The sequence below is a fragment of the Eschrichtius robustus genome, chromosome 8, assembly GCF_028021215.1.
Source record: "Eschrichtius robustus isolate mEscRob2 chromosome 8, mEscRob2.pri, whole genome shotgun sequence".
Classification (NCBI taxonomy): Eukaryota; Metazoa; Chordata; class Mammalia; order Artiodactyla; family Eschrichtiidae; genus Eschrichtius; species Eschrichtius robustus.
Window position 1 is genome coordinate 125,539,635 of NC_090831.1, and position 20,622 is coordinate 125,560,256.

A 20,622-nucleotide genomic window follows, 5' to 3' on the forward strand; every position below is an offset into this window, starting at 1 on the left:
GTTGGGGAACTAAGATACTGCATGCCTTGCACAGCACGACCAACACAAAAACAAGAACAAAATTTACTGTTTGGGGTGTTATGAACTGACTGCCTTTAACGGTGCAAGGCAATGATTGGACCCTCACCTTCCCCTGTGCTGTGTAGTCAGTTAAGGGTTTCACAACAGACAATTATCTACTTTTCCAATGGAAATGGAACTTACAGTCCCATGAATCACCCTTCAGGTTGAATTCTAAATTGGCATGGCTCACTAGGTCCTGGAGAGTCCCTGCTACCCTCCAGCCAAAGTGCTCCTCTCCTTCCCACCACACCATGAGCTCCAGCCTTCGGGACTATTTTTGGTGTGCTACAAACCTCACCAGGCTGTCCCAACCCCTCCCACCCCGCCAGTCCTTTTCACCTGGCCAATTCCCACTTCTTGTTTTTTTTTCCCCTTCAGCTCTCTTTAGACTTCACCTCACCCTGACCACCGTTCTTCCCATGATGAAGGTTGTGTGTCCCCCTGGATGCTTCTACAACACCTGTGCTTTCCCCATCGCAGCTTTCATGCCCTGTGATGGACTGCCCACTTAACTGCATGTATCCCAGCCTAAGCCCACTGGAGATGACACCAGCTGTCTGCCTTATTCACCTTCTATCCCTATTACTCAGCAGTGGCTCAACAGAGTTGTTGAATAAGTGAAATAAATGGGAAAATGTATGTTACTTTCAAGAAAAAGAGCTAAGATGATCCCTTATGGGAGGCTACTTGAAAAAAGTAACTAACTTTATAGACAAGGTATACATGAATACTTTGCTACATTTTGTGTTGATTGTTATATTTTACTTTTCTATAAGGGAACAGGCAAGTCCTCTTTGCCGCCTACAACCCACGTTTGTTATGTGACACACCCCTCAGTGTTACTGGCTTTCAGAAGCCTGGACGTGGAGGATCACGCCTTTTCTAATGGAGTCTCTACAATCAAAAGAGGTCAAAATAGTTGTCCACGGGGAATTCCCTGGCGGTCCAGTGGTTAGGACTCTGCACTTCCACTGCAGGGGGCACAAGTTCGATCCCTGGTCGGGGAACTAAGATCCTGCATGCCGCAGGGCTCAGTCAAAAAAAAAAAACGTTGTCCACGGTCTTCAGACAACATAACATCTCCTTAGAAACATGTCAGCCAAGATAACATTAAGGGGAAAATTATTACAGACAAGCATATACAATATGTATCATATAACTCACGTATGTAAAACTGTGTAAATCCACAACAAGCTATATAAGCATATGTGTGTAAAGTAATAATATTCATCAAAATATAAACAATGACTGTCTCTGGGCTGGGATTCCAAATGACATTTACTTTCTTTGTATTTTTTCCTTTTAAGTTGTATAATGAATGACTATCATTTTTACAAAAGCAATCAAGCTGTTTTGCAAAGAAAAAGTTTTTTCTCCAAATTTATCTTTTTTTTTTAAATAAATTTATTTATTTTATTTATTTATTTTTGGCTGTGTTGGGTCTTCGTTGCTGTGCACGGGCTTTCTCTAGTTGTGGCGAGTGGGAGCTACTCTTCGTTGCGGTGTACGGGCTTCTCATTGCAGTGGCTTCTCTTGTTGCGGAGCACGGGCTCTAGGTGCGCAGGCTTCAGTAGTTGTGGCTTGTGGGCTCTAGAGCACAGGCTCAGTAGTTGTGGCGCACGGGCTTGGTTGCTCCGCGGCATGTGGGATCTTCCCAGACCAGGGCTTGAACCCGTGTCCCCTGCATTGGCAGGTGGATTCTTAACCACTGCACCACCAGGGAAGCCCAAATTTAACTCCTTTTTAGCCTTAATTGTATTTAACTTTCACTGTGACATTCTTTTCCTTTTCTTTCTATCTTCTTGTCTGTGGAAATTTTAAAAATTTGATGGAACTCATGCCCCCTGCAGTGGGAGTGTGGAGTCTTAACCACTGGACCACCAGGGAAGTCCCTCCCCTAATCTTAATAGGTATTTTCATCACTTCCTGCTGGTGCTCTGCTCAACACCTAAGGAAGTTGTACTCACTTGGTACCAATCTCTCTCCCTCACTGGTCTCACGTTCCTGCCATCTTTGTGACCCCAGTACATCGAACAGAGTAGATGCTCATAAATATTTGTTAAACTAAAAAAGCAGCAATCATTACTCCAGTAGGTGCCATATGAGGATGGGAGGGAGCAAGAGAAGGAAGGAAGGAGGGAGGATGGAAGGCGGGAGCTCAAATTCTAAGGGCTGAGGGTAAGGGTGGGAGGGCCCCAGCCCCAGCCCCACTCACTCGTTTGCTGCCTTCCTGGTCACTTTCACTCCTCTGCGTCCATGTCTATTACTCTGTCTGCAGGCTGTCAGCCTCTTTCCCTCCCTTGTCTTGACCTGCCTTTGCCAGCTCAGTGACATCACCGTCATTGGGAAGAGTTGTCCCACACTGTGCAGCCTCACACATCTGCAACCGGAAAGACAAACAGACCAGCAGACACCTTAAGGAAGCTGATGAGCAGCACAAACGGGTAAGGTGGCCAAAGAGGCCGAGGCACACAGGTAACCAAACGTGGCTAGCGTTACAGAGCACGGCATGAGACAGTGAACAAAACAATTTCCCTCTCAAAAAACAAAAACAAACAGAAGAAACCCAGACCAACCAACCAAACAACAGGAGCCACAGCTTCACCAGGAATTTGAAGTGGGTGGGTTTTCACCTGGTTTCCTCTTCCCTGTCTCTGAAGTTTAGATGAAACTCTGGGGCCCCGGGTACGCGTGTTCCCCCTCTGGGGGACAACCGGGCCTGACTTCCGCCTGCCCCAGGGCCTCCCAACTCATGGTCCATCCTTCTGTGACCTCATTCCCTGCCCTGGTTCCATGTGCCACTTGTGACTTAATCAAGATCAGATCTGTTTCAGCTACCAAGCCCCAGAGGCCCCAAGGGCCCCGTTCCTTTTCAGATCAATCTGGGGGTGGTTTTAGGGCTGAGCTCTCAGCAGACCATCCTTGCGCCCGGGCCCAGAGCGCCGGCTTCTCCAGACACCAGTTGATGCGTATTTGGCTGCTTTTCCCACTGACCCCTCGAGGGGCTTCAGAGATCTCCTCCCGGGGCGCCTCACTGCTGTTCTAGCGCCTGTCTGAGGCCGGGTGGCCCCCGCGGGCGATGGACGGCAGAGCCCCTTCGGCGCCTGAGCTGCCCGAACGGCTGGCGATGCCGGCGGCCGAGGAGAAGCACCTGCTGAGCAGCTTGGCCGCGGCACACACCTTGGCCAGAGTCCTGCGGCCCTGCTACGGCCCCCAGGGGCGGCAGAGCTCCTGGTCACCGCCAAAGGGGAAACCGTGGTCACGGGGTACGCCACGGACATCCTCCGGGCGCTGGAGCTGGAGCACCCCGCCGCCCGGCTGCTGCGGTTGGCGGCGCAGAGCCAGGCGGAGCAGAGCGGCGACGGCGCGGCCTTCGTGGTGCCCCTGCCCCAGGCCCTGCTGGCGCAGGCCGGGCGCCGGCTGCGGGCCGGCCTGCCGCGCGCCCAGCTCCGGGAGGCCTAGGCCGCGGCGGCCGCCGAGACGCTGGCCCTGCTGCCGTCCCTGGCCTTCCGGGCGCTGGGGCCTCTGGAGGACCCGTTCGGGGCCCTGCACTCGGTGACCAACACGCACAGGCTGTGGCAGATGAACTGCTTGACCAAGATGGTGGCGCATGCGTGCTGGGTCCCCCGGGAGCCGGACGGCGGCTTCTGGCCGGAGCGCGTGCGCGTGTGCGCGCTGCCCGGGGCGCGGCTGGAGGACTCGTGCCTGCTCCCCGGCCTGGCCCTGCCCGGCAAGCCCTGCGGCCAGGTGGCCATGGTGCTGAGCTGCGCCAGGGTGGCTCTGATGGCCTGCGCCTTCGGGCCCGCCAGCCCCAGTGCCCCGGCCACGGCTCGTCTCTCTAGTCCTGATGACCTGACCGAGTTCAGGAAGGGCAGCGAGAGGCTAATAGAAAAGCAGGTGGCCCAGCTGGCAGCCGCGTCTATTAACGTGGTGGTGGTTTGGGGGCAAATTGACGAGGAGACCCTAACGCATGCTGACAGGTGCGGCCTCATGGTGATTCAGGTGAAGTCCCGGCGGGAGATGGTGTACCTGAGCGAGGTGTCTGGCGCACCTCTGATGCCTTATCTGCTTCCTCCGCTGGAGCCAGGGAAGTGTCAGAGGGTGTACGGGCAGGAGCTGGGAAAAGGTTTGGCTGCGGTATTTGAGTGAGAAACTCCAGGCACCCCTGCCCTCACCTTGGTGCTCAGGGAGGCCACCGCTGAGGGGCTACGGGGTGCAGAGTAGGCTGCCTACCATGGCATTGATGCCTATTTCCAGTTATGCCAGGATCCCAGACTGCTTCCAGGAGCTGGGGCCACGGAGATGGCTCTGGCGAAAATGCTCTCAGAGAAAGGAACCAAACCGGAAGGGCCCAGTGGTCCCACCTTCCTGGCATTTGCCCAGGCCCTGCAGTCTCTTCCTGAAACCCTGGCAGAGAAGGCAGGCTTAGCCATCTCAGACGTGATGGCAGAAATGAACGGAGCTCACCAAGCTGGGAATTTCCTGATAGCATTGGAGGTTGAAGGGATAATAAATGCGGCCCAGGAAGAGGTGTGGGACACCCTAATAGCCAAAGCCCAAGGACTTCGAGCCGTGGCTGACGTGGTACTACAGCTCCTGACTGTCGATGACATTGTAGTAGCCAAGAAAAGTCCCACACCTCACCAGGACCTGAAACCTGAACCTAAGAAGGCAAAGGATCGACCATCCCCCGTGAAAAAAAGGAGTCCTTGGAACAAATAAGTGGCAACATCCTCAATAAAATGGGGTTGCCAAGGAGGGCATTGCCACCCCAAAAATGAATGTTGCCTTGTATTGCCTCCACGTTTGCTGCTATTTGAGTCCATTTCTGTAGATAAAAACAACATAACCGTTAAAGTCCTTTCCATTGATTTACTTCCTTTCAGATTCTTGGCTTTTTTCATTTCCTGTTTCTCTCCATCAGATTCTGTTCTTTCCTCCAGGATTCAATTCTATTAAAGATGTTTAAATTGAGTACCTGAATTTTGGGGATGCAAGAAAGGGCAGGTATCTCTTCCCAACTGTTTGAGTATTCCTGCATGAATTCTAAATTTCTAGAATTTCTGTCTAAATGTCACTTTAGCAATCTGAGAACCTCAGTTTCAGCTTAAAGGAGTGGCCGCTCATTCCTGTTGTGATTATTTGGAAAAAGAAGGGAATGTTATTTTAAGGCAAAAAATCAATATAAAGGAGGAAAATGAGCTGGCAGGCAGAAATATATTTTTTAAAAAGCATCCTTGGCATATATAACAAAAGATAAGAACACACAACTTAGAACCGCACTACAGTTCCAGTGGAGGTGAGGAGCACTGGGGAGCACCCAGCACCAGGTTATCCTGGCCAGGCTGTGATTATGCCCAGATACTCCTGGGCAGTAAAGAGAGTTGAGCAGAGCTGGGAACATGTTACCCAAAACCTTTCCCACTTAACCATCCAAGTTACTCTGCCTCTGGGAAAAGAGCTGAATGTAGGGACAGAACTGAGGTGATGGGAAGCTGCAGTCTCTTAAGAATCAAAACAAAGAAGCTTAAGCATTTGGAGAGAGAACCAGACTCAAGAAACAATTGTCTTATAGCAGGCATATTAGCTGCAACAACGCAAAACAAATTTGCAAAGATTCTTTGAAACCCAGAAGTGAAATCCCGAGAAGCTGTTAGTGAACAAAGGATGGCACGTGAAAATGTATAGAACTATACTCGTTATCACTAACTTATAGTAATAAGTTATATCTATACAACATCCTTGATGTGTCTTTCCTTGTTGTGTCTTCATCGTTATATTTTAGCGAATATAACTAAGTGCTGTCATATTTCTCCCCTGCCCTCAGGTTCCGTATTGTTCTCATAGAGTCTCAAATTCCATAGTGATGATGATAGAGATAGGTAACTTTTTTTTTTTTAATTAATTAATTTATTTATTTATTTTTGGCTGTGTTGGGTCTTCGTTTCTGTGCGGGGGCTTTCTCTAGTTGCGGCGAGCGGGGGCCACTCTTCATCGCGGTGCGCGGGCCTCTCACTATCGCGGCCTCTCTTATTGGGGAGCGCAGGCTCCAGACGCACAGGCTCAGTAGTTGTGGCTCACGGGCCTAGTTGCTCCGCGGCATGTGGGATCTTCCCAGACCAGGGCTCGAACCCGTGTCCCCTGCATTGGCAGGCAGATTCTCAACCACTGCGCCACCAGGGAAGCCCAGGTAACTTTTTAAAGCAGTTCAAAAGCACTTCGTCTTCAGTTTATTTAGTCATCAAAACAAACTTATGAGAAGGAAGCTTGTTATCTCTCAGTTGCAGGAGACACAATTGAGCTTCAGAGAAATTAAGTAATTGGCCAAATTTATACAGTAAATAGAAGAGGAAAACCCATTCTCTTATTCATTACTTTATTGCCCCAAATTCCTCTGTTGTGATGTTTTCAGAGATATAACCCCTATAATTATGAAGAAAGTATGTCTCAAAATGTAAATTGAAAATTTACAATTAGTGTTTTGTTTTTCGGTTTTTTTTTTTTTTTTTTTTTTTTGGCCACACCGAGCAGCATGCAGGATCTTAGTTCCCTGACCAGGGATCGAACCCATGCCCCCTGAATTGGGAGCATGGAATCTTAACCACTGGACTGCCAGGGAAGTCCCTACAATTAGTGTTTTTTAAATTAGACAAAAAGGCATGTTTACTTTGCAAGATAAAATAAGTAAATAAAGACGGCTCTTGCTCACAGAAAACATTTTAGTTATAGATCCAAGACATACGAAGGCCAAACATGTAACTTAGTATCTTTTAAGTGCCCTAAATTTGATATACGAGTGATTTTTTTGATAAGTGGGGAGAAATCATACTGTAACATTACCATCTCCTTTTCCCCTAGACAGACAGATACACACACAATTATATATATATATATATGTATATATACACACAAGTTAAAATTAGCAAGGACAGCCTTACAAGTGATGAAGAAATATATGGCAGATACAAATTTAACTGGCTTATACTGAGGGCTTTAAAGGTAAAAACATCTAACCCCAATTTGAAACCTAAAGACCCAGAGAATTCAGGCATCTCATGGGAAAGCTGGCAAGGTCCTAGAGCTTGTGCTAAGGAGGCCCCTGAATTACCCTGGTTCCCATCTGTCCCATGACTAGTTGGCCAGCTCTTCAATTCTGTAAACTGCGAAGTATCCTTCAGATAAATCTGCTTGATCGAGCCAGAGCTGGCTTCCCCTTCTTGTTATCTAAAGAGCTTTAGGACTTCCCCGGTGGCACATTGGTTAAGACCCCGTGCCTCCAGTGCAGGGTCGGGGAAGTTCCGCCATGCCATGCAGTGCGGCCAAACAATAGAAAATAAAGAGCATTAGCTGCTCCAGAAGAGAAGGAAGCGTCGTACAATGGTTAAGTTGACTACCGTGGGCAGCTAGCAGACACGGCTTGGGGAAGAGGACCAGAAGGGAGAGCTCAGTACGAACTGAAAGTGTTTGGGTGTTGAGGTTTTTTTTAGCATCAGTTGAGGCTTATCTCCAACCCTACAGCCTGCCTTCTAAACTCTTGCTACTTAGCAGTGATCCCTGAACCAGTGGCACTGGCATCATTCGGGAGCATGTTAGACATGCAGAATCTCAGCCGCCCCCAGCCCCTCAACAACCTACTTTGTCAGAATTTGCACTTTAACAAGATCCCCAGGTGACTGGGGTGCATATTAAAGTCTGAGAAGCACTGATCTAAGCTACGCTCCCAGTTAGCTCTATCTTGATTATGGCTAGAAATCAAGTGTCCTCTTAACATCATCTTTAAGCATTCTAAGTGTCAAAATGTCTGAATCAGACATAAAGTTGTGTCTTTTCTCCTACTGACTATGGAGAAACTGACCAGAATTTGACGTCAATTTTACCAGGTCTCTCTGGATCCTGCTTCCAAGGTTCCAGGATCAAACTCTCCTAGGATGCAGGGTCTCGAGTTCTCCAAGGGCCCAAGGACTTGGCTACATCTTTCTCTTCCAAGATGTGCTGTCTTCAGCTCCAGAAGCAGCTGAATTTCAAAAACAACAATTTCAAGAGCACATTCTCCATGAAACTTGCAGCCGGTGGACTTGTCTGTTCTTCTATCCCCCACACCTTCCAATTTAGTGACATTGTGTTGTGGGGTTCTGAGTTGACCCAGCAAGCAGAGAGCAAAGAGATAAGATCAGGAGAAAACAGGGACTGAAAACAAGAACTTCTGAGTCCTGGGGGATGAAGAAGATGGTGGCTGGCCTGGGTGGGGAAGACTGGGGCTGAGTTGGGAGAACTACCCCATACTTCTGGGCACCTGTGAGCACAGACCCAAGACTGGGGCCTACACAAATCCTGGAGTCCTGAAGGGACGAAAGTCATTGCTTCCAAACTGTGAAAAGAAGATTGAAACAAGAAAGAGCTGTCAGTAGTCTGTTCCAATCCTTTGTCTATTTCTGGACCTCTTCCCAAGAGGCCTTTCTCAAGAGATCTCCTTACAGCAGGAGCTCTGCTTTCTAGGCCTATAAGTCTGAAATCCCTTTAGTGCAGAGGCCAAAGGATAGAGAAAGCTAAGACTCAAGAGAGAAAACAGAAGACTTCCAAACTGGGACATCTGAATGGAAGGAAAAGGGAAGACTGGGGCTCAGGGACTCAACCATTTCTTTTGCGAATGAACGAAACTAGTTTAAGAAGACTTGCTTGTACCCTGTCAGCTGGCCTGACATAAATACACATGTTTGTAGCCCCAGGCCCCTCCCATTTCTGCCTGAACCTTTCTGGAATAGAGACCAACTCTGGATGATGCTTCACCATGATGTGAGGGGCGTGGCATTGTTAAGTATTTACTGATGGGCTACTTCCCACTGATTTATTGAAAATTTTCCCTTGTACTCAGTTTCCTTGTTAAGCTAACTACCCCAGGGAAAGTTGTCCCCAAAGTGCTAAAATGCTAAAACCTGCAGTAGACACAGAAACCCCAGAATCTCTGTGATTCCTAAAGTAGCTGAGTCAACTTTCTTCCCAAAATTATCAACCTCCCCTCCCACCAAGCTAAAGATCCCCTTCCTAACTGGGGAAGGGGGGAGAGGAAGATGGTTGGGGGAGAATGAGAGAGATGCTGGCAGGATCTGAGAGGGGCTCTGCTCACCTCCTCATGGGCTCTAAGGAGTGAGATGAGGAAAAAGGCAGTAGAATCTCCAGGAAAGTTTGAGGGTCTGAAAACAGAGGAGAGTCTCTGCTTCTGGTCTGCAACCTGGAGCCCCCAAGGAGTGCCAACAGGATGGAGCCGAAATGACAGGGCGGGAGGGGCAGGGAAGAAAGGGCTCTCCCGGGACAGCAGGCAGGTCTCCCTGTGCCTCAGGAGGAGATCAAGAATTGACTTGGCTGGGGGACTTCCCTGGTGGTCCAATGGTTAAGAATCCGTCTTCCAATGCAGGGGACACGGGTTCGATCCCTGGTCTGAGATCTAAGCCTGCGCGCCGCAACTACTGAGCCCACACGCCACAACTAGAGAGAAAGCCCGTGCGCCACAATGAAGAGCCCACGCACCACAACAAAAGATCCCACGTGCTGCAACTAAGAATAATGCAGCCAAAAATAAAATAAATTTAAAAAAAAAAGAACTGACTTGGCTGATCGACAGAGGAATGGATAAGAAAGATGTGGTATATATATATATATATATATATATATATATATATATATATATAATGGAATATTACTCAGCCATAAAAAAGAATAAAATAATGCCATTCATGGCCACATGGATGGACCTAGAGATTATCATACTAAGTGAAGTAAGCCAGAAAGAGAAAGACAAATACTGCATGATATTACTTATATGTGGAAACTAAAATATGATGCAAATGAACTTATCTATGAAACAGAAACAAACCCACAGACATAGAGAACAGACTTGTGGTTGCTAAGGGGGAGGGGAGGTGGGGGAGGGAGGGACTGGGAGTTTGGGATTAGCAGATGCAAACTATTACATACAGAATGGATAGACAACAAGGTCCTACTGTAGAGCACAGGGAACTATATTCAAGATCCTATGATAACCATAATGGAAAAGAATATGAAAAAGAATGTATATATATGTATAACTGAATCATTTTGCTGTACAGCAGAAATTAACACAACATTGTAAATCAACCATACTTCAATAAAATAAATTTTAAAAAAAATTGATTTGACTTTAGTCTGGACTGATCAAGAAAAACCATGAAGGGACTAAATTTACCTGGAATTAACTAAATTAAATATTCTACCATCAGGCAGAAAGGGAGCTGGAAAAAGAAATTTTAAGATCATTTAATTATAGAAATACATACTTCGAACACCTTGAGTTTGGGACTTGAGAATTCAAACCTTCTACAAATGTAAAGACTGAATGAGGAATTTGGACACTCCAGCACATGTCATTAACAGAGCTTGCCATTGGTTACTGCAGAGCTAAGTAAGAGAGAATAGAGGCTGGTTAGCAAAACAACGGCAATCTTTCTGTACTGCAGCACAGATTTGAGATGCAGTTTTATTCATTCTACAGGTTAAAAACAAAATCATGGCTCTCTATAAGTTTTCTTCTAATTCACTGAATGCAATCAGAAAGGAGAGGTGGATCCTGGTGAGTTTAGGCCAGATATGCCTCTCTAAACGTCACTGAATGCACAACGGAAAACATTTTCACATCCGGATCATTATAAATTTTTAAAAACAACTTAACCCCTGTGTACTCTGCCTCCTGTGCCCACCGACTCCAGAACCTAGCATTGCAGAGGGCCCCAGTGCGGCTGCTTACCTGAGCTTACCCTCCTGGGAAGCAACCAAGCTCTGGACGAGCACCCCTGCTCCACCCCTACCCCCAGAAGCGATGAGATCTATCAGTCCGCCTCAGTCTTCCTTGCGTAGATGCCAAATACTCCGTGCTTCACATTGCATTCCTACATTCATTTTGATCTAAAACCTCCTTCTATTTCAATTTTATTAATGTAATTTGTTGACAAAAGGGGTAATAATCCATTGCAATATTGTTTCACGTGAAAAATAGTTTCCAAAATGACTTGCAATGTTTTTTTACACTAGATTTTTTTTTTTTTAATATTTATGTATTTGGTTGCACGGGGTCTCAGTTGCGGCAGGAGGGCTCCTTAGTTGCAGCTCCAGGGCTCCTTAGTTGCGGCATGCGGGCTCCCTAGTTGCGGCACATGGGCTCCTTAGTTGTGGCACGTGAACTCTTAGTTGCGGCATGAATGTGGGATCTAGTTCCCTGACCAGGGATCGAACCTGGGCCCCCTGCACTGGGAGCAGAGAGTCTTATCCACTGTGCCACCAGGGAAGTCCCTAGATTTTAACTTGAGAAAAATCTACACATGCCTTAATTCCTGAAACTAAATAGAAAACATTTCAAAATACACCCAGATGTTACTGAAATTTAGTCTTTTTTTAATTGAGATATAATTGACATATAATATTGTATTAGTTTTAGGTATACAACATAATGATTTGACATATGTATATATTGTGAAATGATCACAATTAGTTAACATGTATCTCCACACATAGTTACAAATTTTTTTTTCTTGTGATGAGAATTTTTAAGATCTACTCCCTTGGTAAACTTCAAATACACAATATTGTCAACTAGAGTCACCACGCTATACATTACATCCCAGGACTTATGTATCTGGTAACTGGAAGTTCGTACCTTTTGACCCCCTTCACCCATTTTGCCCACTCTCCACATGTACCCCCAATGTCTCCACCTCTGGCAACTGATAATCTGTTCTCTGTATATTTGAGTTCGTTTTTGTTTGTCTTTTCTTGTTGTTCCACATATAAGTGGATCATATACTATTTGTCTTTCTCTGTCTGACTTATTCCACTTAGCGTAATGCTCTCAAAGTCCATCCACGTTGTTGCAAATGGCAGGATTTCCTTCTATTTCATGGCTGAGTAATATTCCACTGTGTATATATATCACCTTTTCTTTATCCATTCATCCATTGATGGACTCTTAGGTTGTTTCCATGTCTTGGCTATTGTGAATAATGCTGCAATGAACATGGGATTGTAGACATGTTTTTGAGATAGTGATTAAGCTTTCTTCTGATAAATACCCACAAGTTGAATTGCTGGATCATAAGGTAGTTCTATTTTTAATTTTTTGAGGACCCTCCATACTGTTCTCCATAGTGGCTGCACCAATTTACATTCCTACCAACAGTGCAGAAGTGTTCCCTTTTCTCCACACCCTCAGAAACACTACTGCTGTCTTTTTGATAATAGCCAGGTAATAGACAGGTGTGAGGTGATAGCCCATTAGGGTTTTGATTTACATTTCTCTGATGATTAGTGATGTTGAGCACCTTTTCATGTACCTGTTGGCGTTTGTACGTCTTTGAAAAAATGTCTCTTCCTCTCCCCATTTTAAATTGGACTGTTTGTTTGTTTTTGCTATTGAGTTGTATGAGCACGTCACTGAAATTTAAAGTCTTTACTCAGATGTTCAGCATCACACCACACAGGTACATCCGTAGAGATTGATATGCTAATGCCACAGTCGGAAATTCAGTTTTCCTATTTCTGTGTAAATTTTTATTTTGCCTTATGCTACAATAGGCACTAAGTAGTAGAGAATGAGAATATCATCAATGATTTGAAATATAGAAATAGTAATGCAATAAATTTTCTAGTTGTTGTTTTTGGCCGTGCTGCGTGGCTTGCAGGATCTCAAGTTCCCTGAGCAGGGATTGAAGCCCGGCCACAGCAGTGAAAGCCCAGAATCCTAACCACTAGGCCACCAGGGAACTCTCAGTAATGCAATATTTATTCAGAGAAAATATTCCTATGTGCCTTCTTGTTACATTTTACTCCATTTTCTATTATATTACAAATTCATTAGGTATAATTGCTTTTCTCCTCCCTCCCACATTTTATTTTCTGTGTTGTTTTGTATATTTCTCATCCATTTCTTTATTTCTTTGCCCATGGGTTCTACTTTTCCATCAATTCCTATGGGCTCTCATTACAACAAGTAATTAATCATCTTTGCCTTTTATTTAGTCTCTGGCTTCTTGAAATGCCTGCTCAACCTTATTCTTTTCCATCTTGGGTAAGTTTTCTTTTGTTTGTCTGTTTGTTTGTTTCCTGGGAGTTTCAGGAAGATAATTCCCTATTTTTTCCCCAAGATCTGGGTTTCCTTTTCATAAATTAAATTTCTCTTCTTTCATTTTTCTCCACTCTCTACTGATCTCTTCAGCTTTTTTTTTTTTAAGATTTTTTAAAAATTAATTAATTAATTAATTTATGGCTGTGTTGGGTCTTCGTTTCTGTGCGAGGGCTTTCCCTAGTTGTGGCAAGCGGGGGCACTCTTCATTGCGGTGCGCAGGCCTCTCACTATCGTGGCCTCTCTTGTTGCGGAGCACAGGCTCCAGACACGCAGGCTCAGTAATTGTGGCTCACGGGCCCAGTTGCTCCGCGGCATGTGGGATCTTCCCAGACCAGGGCTCGAACCCTTGTCCCCTGCATTGGCAGGCAGATTCTCAACCACTGCGCCACCAGGGAAGCCCTCTTCAGCTTTTTACTTTCGTAAAGTTTTTCCTCTACTGAACTCTCCTAAACTCTTATGTTGCACTTATCCAAATAATCCAAATAACAGGTTTCTAGAAGTGCTGAGAGTTTAAAATTTCCTCTCATTCTGCATAGTAAACAGTGGAGAGTTCTAGAAGTAAATGTAGCTGTTTATATTTCAAGTAATAGTGGGGTACAGTTGGATTTATTACGGCAATTTGAACATTTATTAAGTGCTAACTCAGTGTTAAGAACTACCCTGATACCAGGATTTAACTCGGCCAACAGGCAAGGAATCTCGATCAGGCAAACTCACCATTTAGAAGTATTAGAAAGTGGATGGAAGATAGCTAGGAAAGACAAGGGTCACATGCTTCCATTGCTGCAGTCACCTACACGTGACACTTGGTAGCTGATCAGCGTACTGAGTGAAGGAATGAATGAAGCTATTTTGAAGCTTCACGGGATGGTGTGGGACCCCAATCTCATCTCCTGTTGCAGGGAGAGTGACTGACTGAGTGCCTCGGCGACCTTGGAATCCACCACCAGGATCCTCAGAAGGGAACCTGTGCTCCAGCACTCCGGCCCGTCTGGCCAAAGCCTACCCAACCACTCTGCCTGCTCCACCTCCCCTTCCCAGGGGTCAGATCTCCTGCCTCTTCCAACTCTCTCCCCTTTCTTCCCTCATAGGTATTTCCTCCTGTCAGTCTCCTGCATGACAATCCTGTCTTGGCATCAATTTTGCAGAGGAGCTGAACTACAGAAATATAAGATTACCCTGAAATCTAGATTTGTCCTCCTAAGTGAGTGACCCTCCTCTTCTGAAAAGTCATTCAAGGAGAGATAACTTCGATTTATAACCAACTACCTCACCCAACCTCCCACCCTTAGAGCCACTCCCTACACCACTCCCTAAGGGTATAGCAGGGCCTCGCCTTACACCTTCCCCACCTCACCTAACAACACACACACACACACACACACCTTCCTCTTTTGCAAGTGTTATTATTTATTTCTTTGAGCCAAATAAGCCTATCCTTTGAATGTACTCTCCCTTTCTCCTCTTATTAAGGCATTGTTACTACATTAATGATGAAAATAAAATGCTTTGCATAAGAACAGCATTTTTGTTACCTTCCTGAGCCCTTTGTAGAAACATTACTTCATTTGATCCACATAATAACTGTGAGACGAGCCAGGACCAGTATTATCAGCCCTACTTCACAGATGAAGAAACCGAGACCCAGACTAATCTCTGGGGGCATCAGTTTCCAAGTCTGCCCAATGAAGGCTTGAACCCTATGGCCTCTAAGTCCTCCTCCACTTCTAAAATGGTACCGCTTCCATAATTTGTCTGAAGTTACAAAGCTAGTGGTTAGCGGTGGATTAGGGGTCTGAGATGAATGCCTTTGCTTGCCAGGCGAACTCCCCCACACCATCTTGTCTTTGCTGACCACAGCGATGGCTAACACTTATTAGCTGGCCCTGTGCTAATTCCTCTCAGGGGCACTGCTGAATACCTACTCGGCACCCCGCCCCCTCAGTACCCCCTATCTAAAAGGATGTAGATTTCAGTTCCACACGCACTTATCAGGAGCCGACCCCACCCTTATTCTAAGGATATGCTCTGGTTGGCTGGTAGGTTTAACCTGATCAAGGCTTTCCATTCTCCTGGCCAGAGTTACTGGTCTAGGGCTGGGCCCGGGCCCAGGCAGTCCAAGCAGGGTGAACTGGAGGATTCTGGCCTGGAACACATGACGGGAAGTGCACTCTCTCCTACTGAACGTAAATTAGGAAGCACTGGCTTTATTGCACCAGCAGCCTCTTTGTGCCCCAGGGGGAAGCCACAGGATTCTTCTTTGGGCTGATAGTTTCGAGCAGCTGAAATCTATGAGATGTCTACATCTCTAAAACTATAAGCAAACAACAGAGGCAAAGACCGATGAAGTCACTGAGAACCAGGGAGTTACTAGATTTGGCCAGACTCATACCACCTGTTTGGGGCGGTTAGGACTAGATTTCACCTTTCCAGTGACTGACCCGGGGTTCTCTGTGCCTCAGAAAGCAGAGGATGCGCCCCTGTGCAGGGGTCCAGACAGAGGGCTCACTGCTGAATGGAACCCCAGCAGTATGTCTGAGGGGGGAAGGGGAAACTGGAAGGGGCTTCCTCCTATTCTGCTTTCCCGCCTAAGGTAGAACCCATGACAGGGCCCCAGCTGAGTGTGACGGCAACATGGAACAGAGACTCCTCAGGGAGAAGGCGCTGCCAGCCAAGTATGTGCCCACCTGGGGTCAGGGAGAGGGCAAGGCAGTGTCAACATGCTGTGACAGCTGGAGAAGAGGTGGGCAAATGGGTGGCCTTGGGGCAACAGGCCTTGTTTCTCACTCTCCTTCTCAAAGAACAGCCAGATATAAAGTGCACAAAGAAACATAGAATAGTTACCAAGAGAATAGCTATTTTTCCAACTCGCTTACCTGTAGGTGAGTCTATACAATTCTGGCGGAACCAGACGTGAAGGACAGTTTGGTGAGTTCACTTGATCACAGCTAATGTACCGTTCATATATTCATCAAGGATGTACTGAGTGCCTACTTTGTGCCCTGGAGATACAGCTCTGAAAAAACACAGAAAAGGCACCTGTGTCCAGGAGCTCACTCTTAATGGTGGAGGGGAGGTGAAGGGGAACAGAACAGAACAAGTAAATAAACAAGATGATTTCAGACTGCGCTCATGCTCTGAAGGAAATAACAGGGTGAAATGACAGAGAGTAATTGCTTAGGCTGGAGGGGTCCTACTTTAGATTCAGGGTCAGAAATGACTCCTGGGGGGACATGGGCTAAGCCACGTGAAAAGTCTTAAGAACAGCTGATCCAGACAGGTCAGGAAACAGCAGCAAGTGCAAAGGCCCTGTGGCAAAAAGCACTTGGTGGTCCTTGTGCAGTGACCAGAGGCTGGAGAGACAGCCAGGATCCTCTAAGGCAGAACCTTGGAGGTCACTCAGGAGCTTTGTAAAGACCCCCTGTGACAGGTGGGAATGCGGCTGGAAGCACCAGTCTGCCATTCTTCCGCGGATATTAATGAGGCATGATGGAGTCTCCTGATGGACCTCTGGAGTCTGACCTGGGTCTAAGTTTGAGATCACCCTCTTTAATAACCTTGGGAAAGCTATTGGAGTTTCCCATTTGAATAATCAAGGATTTCTCCTGTTTGTAGCCAAAAGACTTGTGTGGGGATTTGCTCCAACCCTCAACTTTATCAGACAGTTCATCCTTACGGTCAAAAGCAGTCATTTACAAAACTGGCACAAAGTAAACACACACACACACACACCCCCCAAACGGTTATAATAACAATACTGTATAAACAACCGATATGAGTAGCTTCCCCAGGAAAAAACTGATTATGTTGCTGCGCTAGTCAAGTTTGTCATTCCAGTCTCACACGGTCCTTTAAGAACTCAATCTTGATCCCAGGGCTGGGTTTATCTGGGCGTTCCAGTTCATTTTCCGTTTCAAAAACGCAAAGCAATAACCATATTAACGTTGATATTTATCTTGTTTATCCCTGACTCTCCCTGTTACGCTGAGTTCAGGGGGACGGCGTGGGGGGGAAAGAGGGGATGCGGAAGCGGGGCGGAGAAAAGGGGCGCGATGAAGACCTTACGGATTCGGCACCGGGAGGAAACCTGCAGAAGGCAGCGATTTCAGGGAAGAAAGGAAAATGCGAAGTGACGCAAGGAGAGGAAAGGGGCGGAGGAAAGGAGCAGGAGGGAGAGTGCGGGCAGCGCTGGACGCGGAGCCCCAGGGTAGGCGGGGCAGGGGGCGCGGGGTGCCGCCAGGCTCGGGGCTCAGGCTCCCTGAGCGACGGAAGCAGGGCGGGGAGAGAGACGTAAATACTGGGAGAGGAGAAGAGGCGAGGAGTAGGAGCAGGACTCGTGAAGGCGGACGGAGGCCGCCGACTGAGGACGCCCGCAGCCTCCGCGAAGCAAGAGGCCTGGCAGGGCTCGGCTGCCCGAGAGGGGCCGCGGAGGGGCGGGTCGGCGGGCGTGAGGCCAATGGGAGAACGAACCGGGGAGTACCGGGGCGGGGCGGCGGGCGTGAGGCCAATGGGAGGATAAGTCGGTGCGGGGGTGGGCCGCCAGACAGCTCGAGGGCCAATGGGAGGGGAGCAGGGGCGGGGCTCTGGGCGACTCGAGGCCAATGGGAACCCAAGCCAGGGGCGAAGGCGGGGCGCCAGGCGGCGTAAGGGCCAATGGGAGGCTGAGCCGGGGAGCTCGGGCGCCCGTCCGGCCCAGCGCCGGGGGAGAGGGACCCGGGAGGCGGTGGGGGCGGGGTGCGGGGCTGACAACCTGTCAAATCCACTTTGGGACGAACTAGGTCACGCGCCTCCCTGAGCCGGGGCACCCCCGCCCCGCGAGTCCCGGCTGCTTCCTCTTCCTGCCGGCGATGGGGGCGGGGTGGGCGCCTGGGACACCTGCCTCCCCGGCCCCACGACTGCTCGCTCGTCCGCTCGCCGCTCCCTGACGGCCGGACCCACCGCGGCTGCGCAGTTGAAAATGTGTCTCCCGAGCGGCCCTTCAAAGTTGAGAACTACCCACACCCCCAGCCTTCTTCATGCCGCTGGATCGAGGGGCAGTGGGCGCGTCCCCGCAGGCCCGCGTTTGCGGAAGCGGGACGGCCGCGCACTACTTGGCGCGGAAGGACCCGCGGGCGGCGGAGGGATCCCGCGCTCGCCGAGCCAGGGCAGTCCGGCCCCCACGGCGGACGGCTGGCAGCGGGGGCGAAGCGTGGGCGGTGACCCGCCCGGCCCCGACGGGGCCCGCCGAGTAGAGCCGGGGTGGCCGCCCTGTCGCGCCACGGCCCTTCGTCCCCGTCACCTGTTTCCACCGGGACGGGACCCGGCCTCCCTCTCCGGGAGGCGGGCGGGCCGAGGAGGGCGCTTTGTGTCCCGGAGGCGGGACGGGTGGCGGGGGACGCGCTGTTCCCCCGTCCCTGCTCTGTTCGTCGTTAAGACGCTGTTCCGGGCTTAAGCTGGGCACGTAGTTCTCGGATTGTTTCCAGGCGAATGAAATGAAATAAAAGCCTCAATTAGAAGTCAGCATTCATCCAGGTCCGGGGGTTATAAATTTGCTCCAACATCATCATGTAGGATTTATGCCCGTGTATTTCTTCTGCTTAGACCATAAGTCCACTTCTCTTCAATATGGATCCACAGTAGAGCCATATCCGTCTTTCTTACGTCTTCAAAATGGATCTTGATGCACAATCTATTTAAGCAATACTTATGTTAATGTATTGATTCCCTTCATCATATTCCTCGATGCAAGTTTGTTTAGGATTTTTGCATTGAATGGACAGTAAATGCAATGCTTTAATTTTTACTACATGGCCATTCAAATTATGTTAATTTCCCCCCAGAACAAGGTGATGCATTGTTTTAAGTAACAATGACCAACTCCTCTACTCTTTTCCCAAATTGTATATAAGCTAAGGGTAAAATGTAGATTAAAAACGTTAAAATTTGAACAATAAATTTAAATTTTTGACATAGCAACTATTTGAAGTGTTACTTTGCAATACTACTGTGAAATGGAACAAAGAAAAAACAATTCCTTTTCATTCACATAACATTTCTTTAAGCAAATATTTCTTGAATATATTCAAGCACTGTGCTTGAACATTTGCATGTTTTTATACGCAAAGCATTGTGCTCAAACATTTTTATGACTTTACCAAATGCATATTTCATCAGTAAAAGAATTTTTTTTCCTTTTAAAGTTCAGCCTTTAATTAAATACATATTAGCTACCACACTGGGAAGAAAACAATATACTATGTCATCTATGTACAGAATTACAGATGTACATTTTTTACATTTACCAGAAACATGGTCATCAAGAAAGAAAACTATGGAGAAAGTAAAAAAAAAAAGTAAAATGTCCTTTAAGTTCAACATAGGAGCTTAATCATTAATTAGCTTGAAGAACTACAGTATTTATTATTCTATAATATAGGATTATCAATAAAAGGTTGGGAAAGAGACTTCCAACCTTTTTTTTCCCCAACCTTTTTTATAAAAATTAAAATCTGGGAATTCCCTGGCAGTCCAGTGATTAGGACTCAGCGCTTTCACTGTAGGGTCCCGGGTTCCATCCCTTGTCCCGGAAACAAAGATCCTGCAAGATGGCGCAGTGAGGCAAAAAAAAAAAAATTAAAATCTAAGAAAACAATAAAAAGATCTTTTAGGCTTCATTACAGCTCATACCTGATTGCCAGTTAATTTCCCAAAAGGAATAGTTTTTCTCTGTTTTGACCAATTGGCAACCCAACAGAGTTAGAAGCTCTTAGCCCACATTGGGGATACTTTTTAAAAAGTAGTATCTTTTCTTACTTCGAAAGTTTTTTTAATTAATTGCGACTGAAAAGTGGGGTTTTTTGGGGGGCGGTCATATTTTTTAATGTTAATACTCTCTAATAAGACAATAAAAGCATGTGTTTTTCTTCAACAAATGAACCAAAAGATTGTCTACTGAAAACGTGAGAATGAATTGTATACCATTATACAAAACTTGCATGCTGGAATTTAGCCACTAGAACTAGATATATTATATCACATTAAGGAGTAAAACTAGAGATTTTTAAGTTTAAAGAAGTGCAATACTAAAACAATCATCTTGCTGCTTTGGGAGTGTATTTTCAGTCCTTTAACAAAGGGTTAAAAACAGCATTTTTTTTTTTTAAAACAGCATTTCTTAAAATGAGTGTTTTGATATGATGTGTCACATCTTTTTTTTTTAACTTCTAATTTCATAAGAAAGCTAATTCCTTCCATTTCTCTCCTCAGTATGAAAATTAGAAACATGCTGCCTTAATTATTTCTTCTGTTATATCCCTTGCTAGCAAATTCTTTTGGAATAGAGTGGGGAAATGAATTACCTTTATAAATGGAGTTACTGTTTTGCCTAAACACTATATGCATAATTCCCTCCTGTAAGGAGGATTTTATAATTC

General features: G+C 46.7%; 1 protein-coding gene and 1 long non-coding RNA gene across 2 annotated transcripts; one reads left to right on the forward strand and one right to left on the reverse strand.

Annotated features, from left to right (window-relative positions):
* Positions 1 to 1,499: 1,499 nt before the first annotated feature.
* LOC137768646 (uncharacterized) lies at positions 1,500 to 17,585 on the reverse strand. Its single transcript, XR_011074770.1, has 5 exons — positions 17,271 to 17,585; positions 16,087 to 16,226; positions 7,919 to 8,431; positions 2,279 to 2,443; positions 1,500 to 1,869 (listed from the first exon to the last, which is right to left on the reverse strand). It is a non-coding gene; the product is annotated as an uncharacterized lncRNA (long non-coding RNA).
* CCT8L2 (chaperonin containing TCP1 subunit 8 like 2) lies at positions 3,143 to 4,785 on the forward strand. Its single transcript, XM_068550294.1, is given in 2 exon segments — positions 3,143 to 3,287; positions 3,290 to 4,785. Coding segments are annotated over 2 exon segments (1,641 nt in total).
* Positions 17,586 to 20,622: the final 3,037 nt, after the last annotated feature.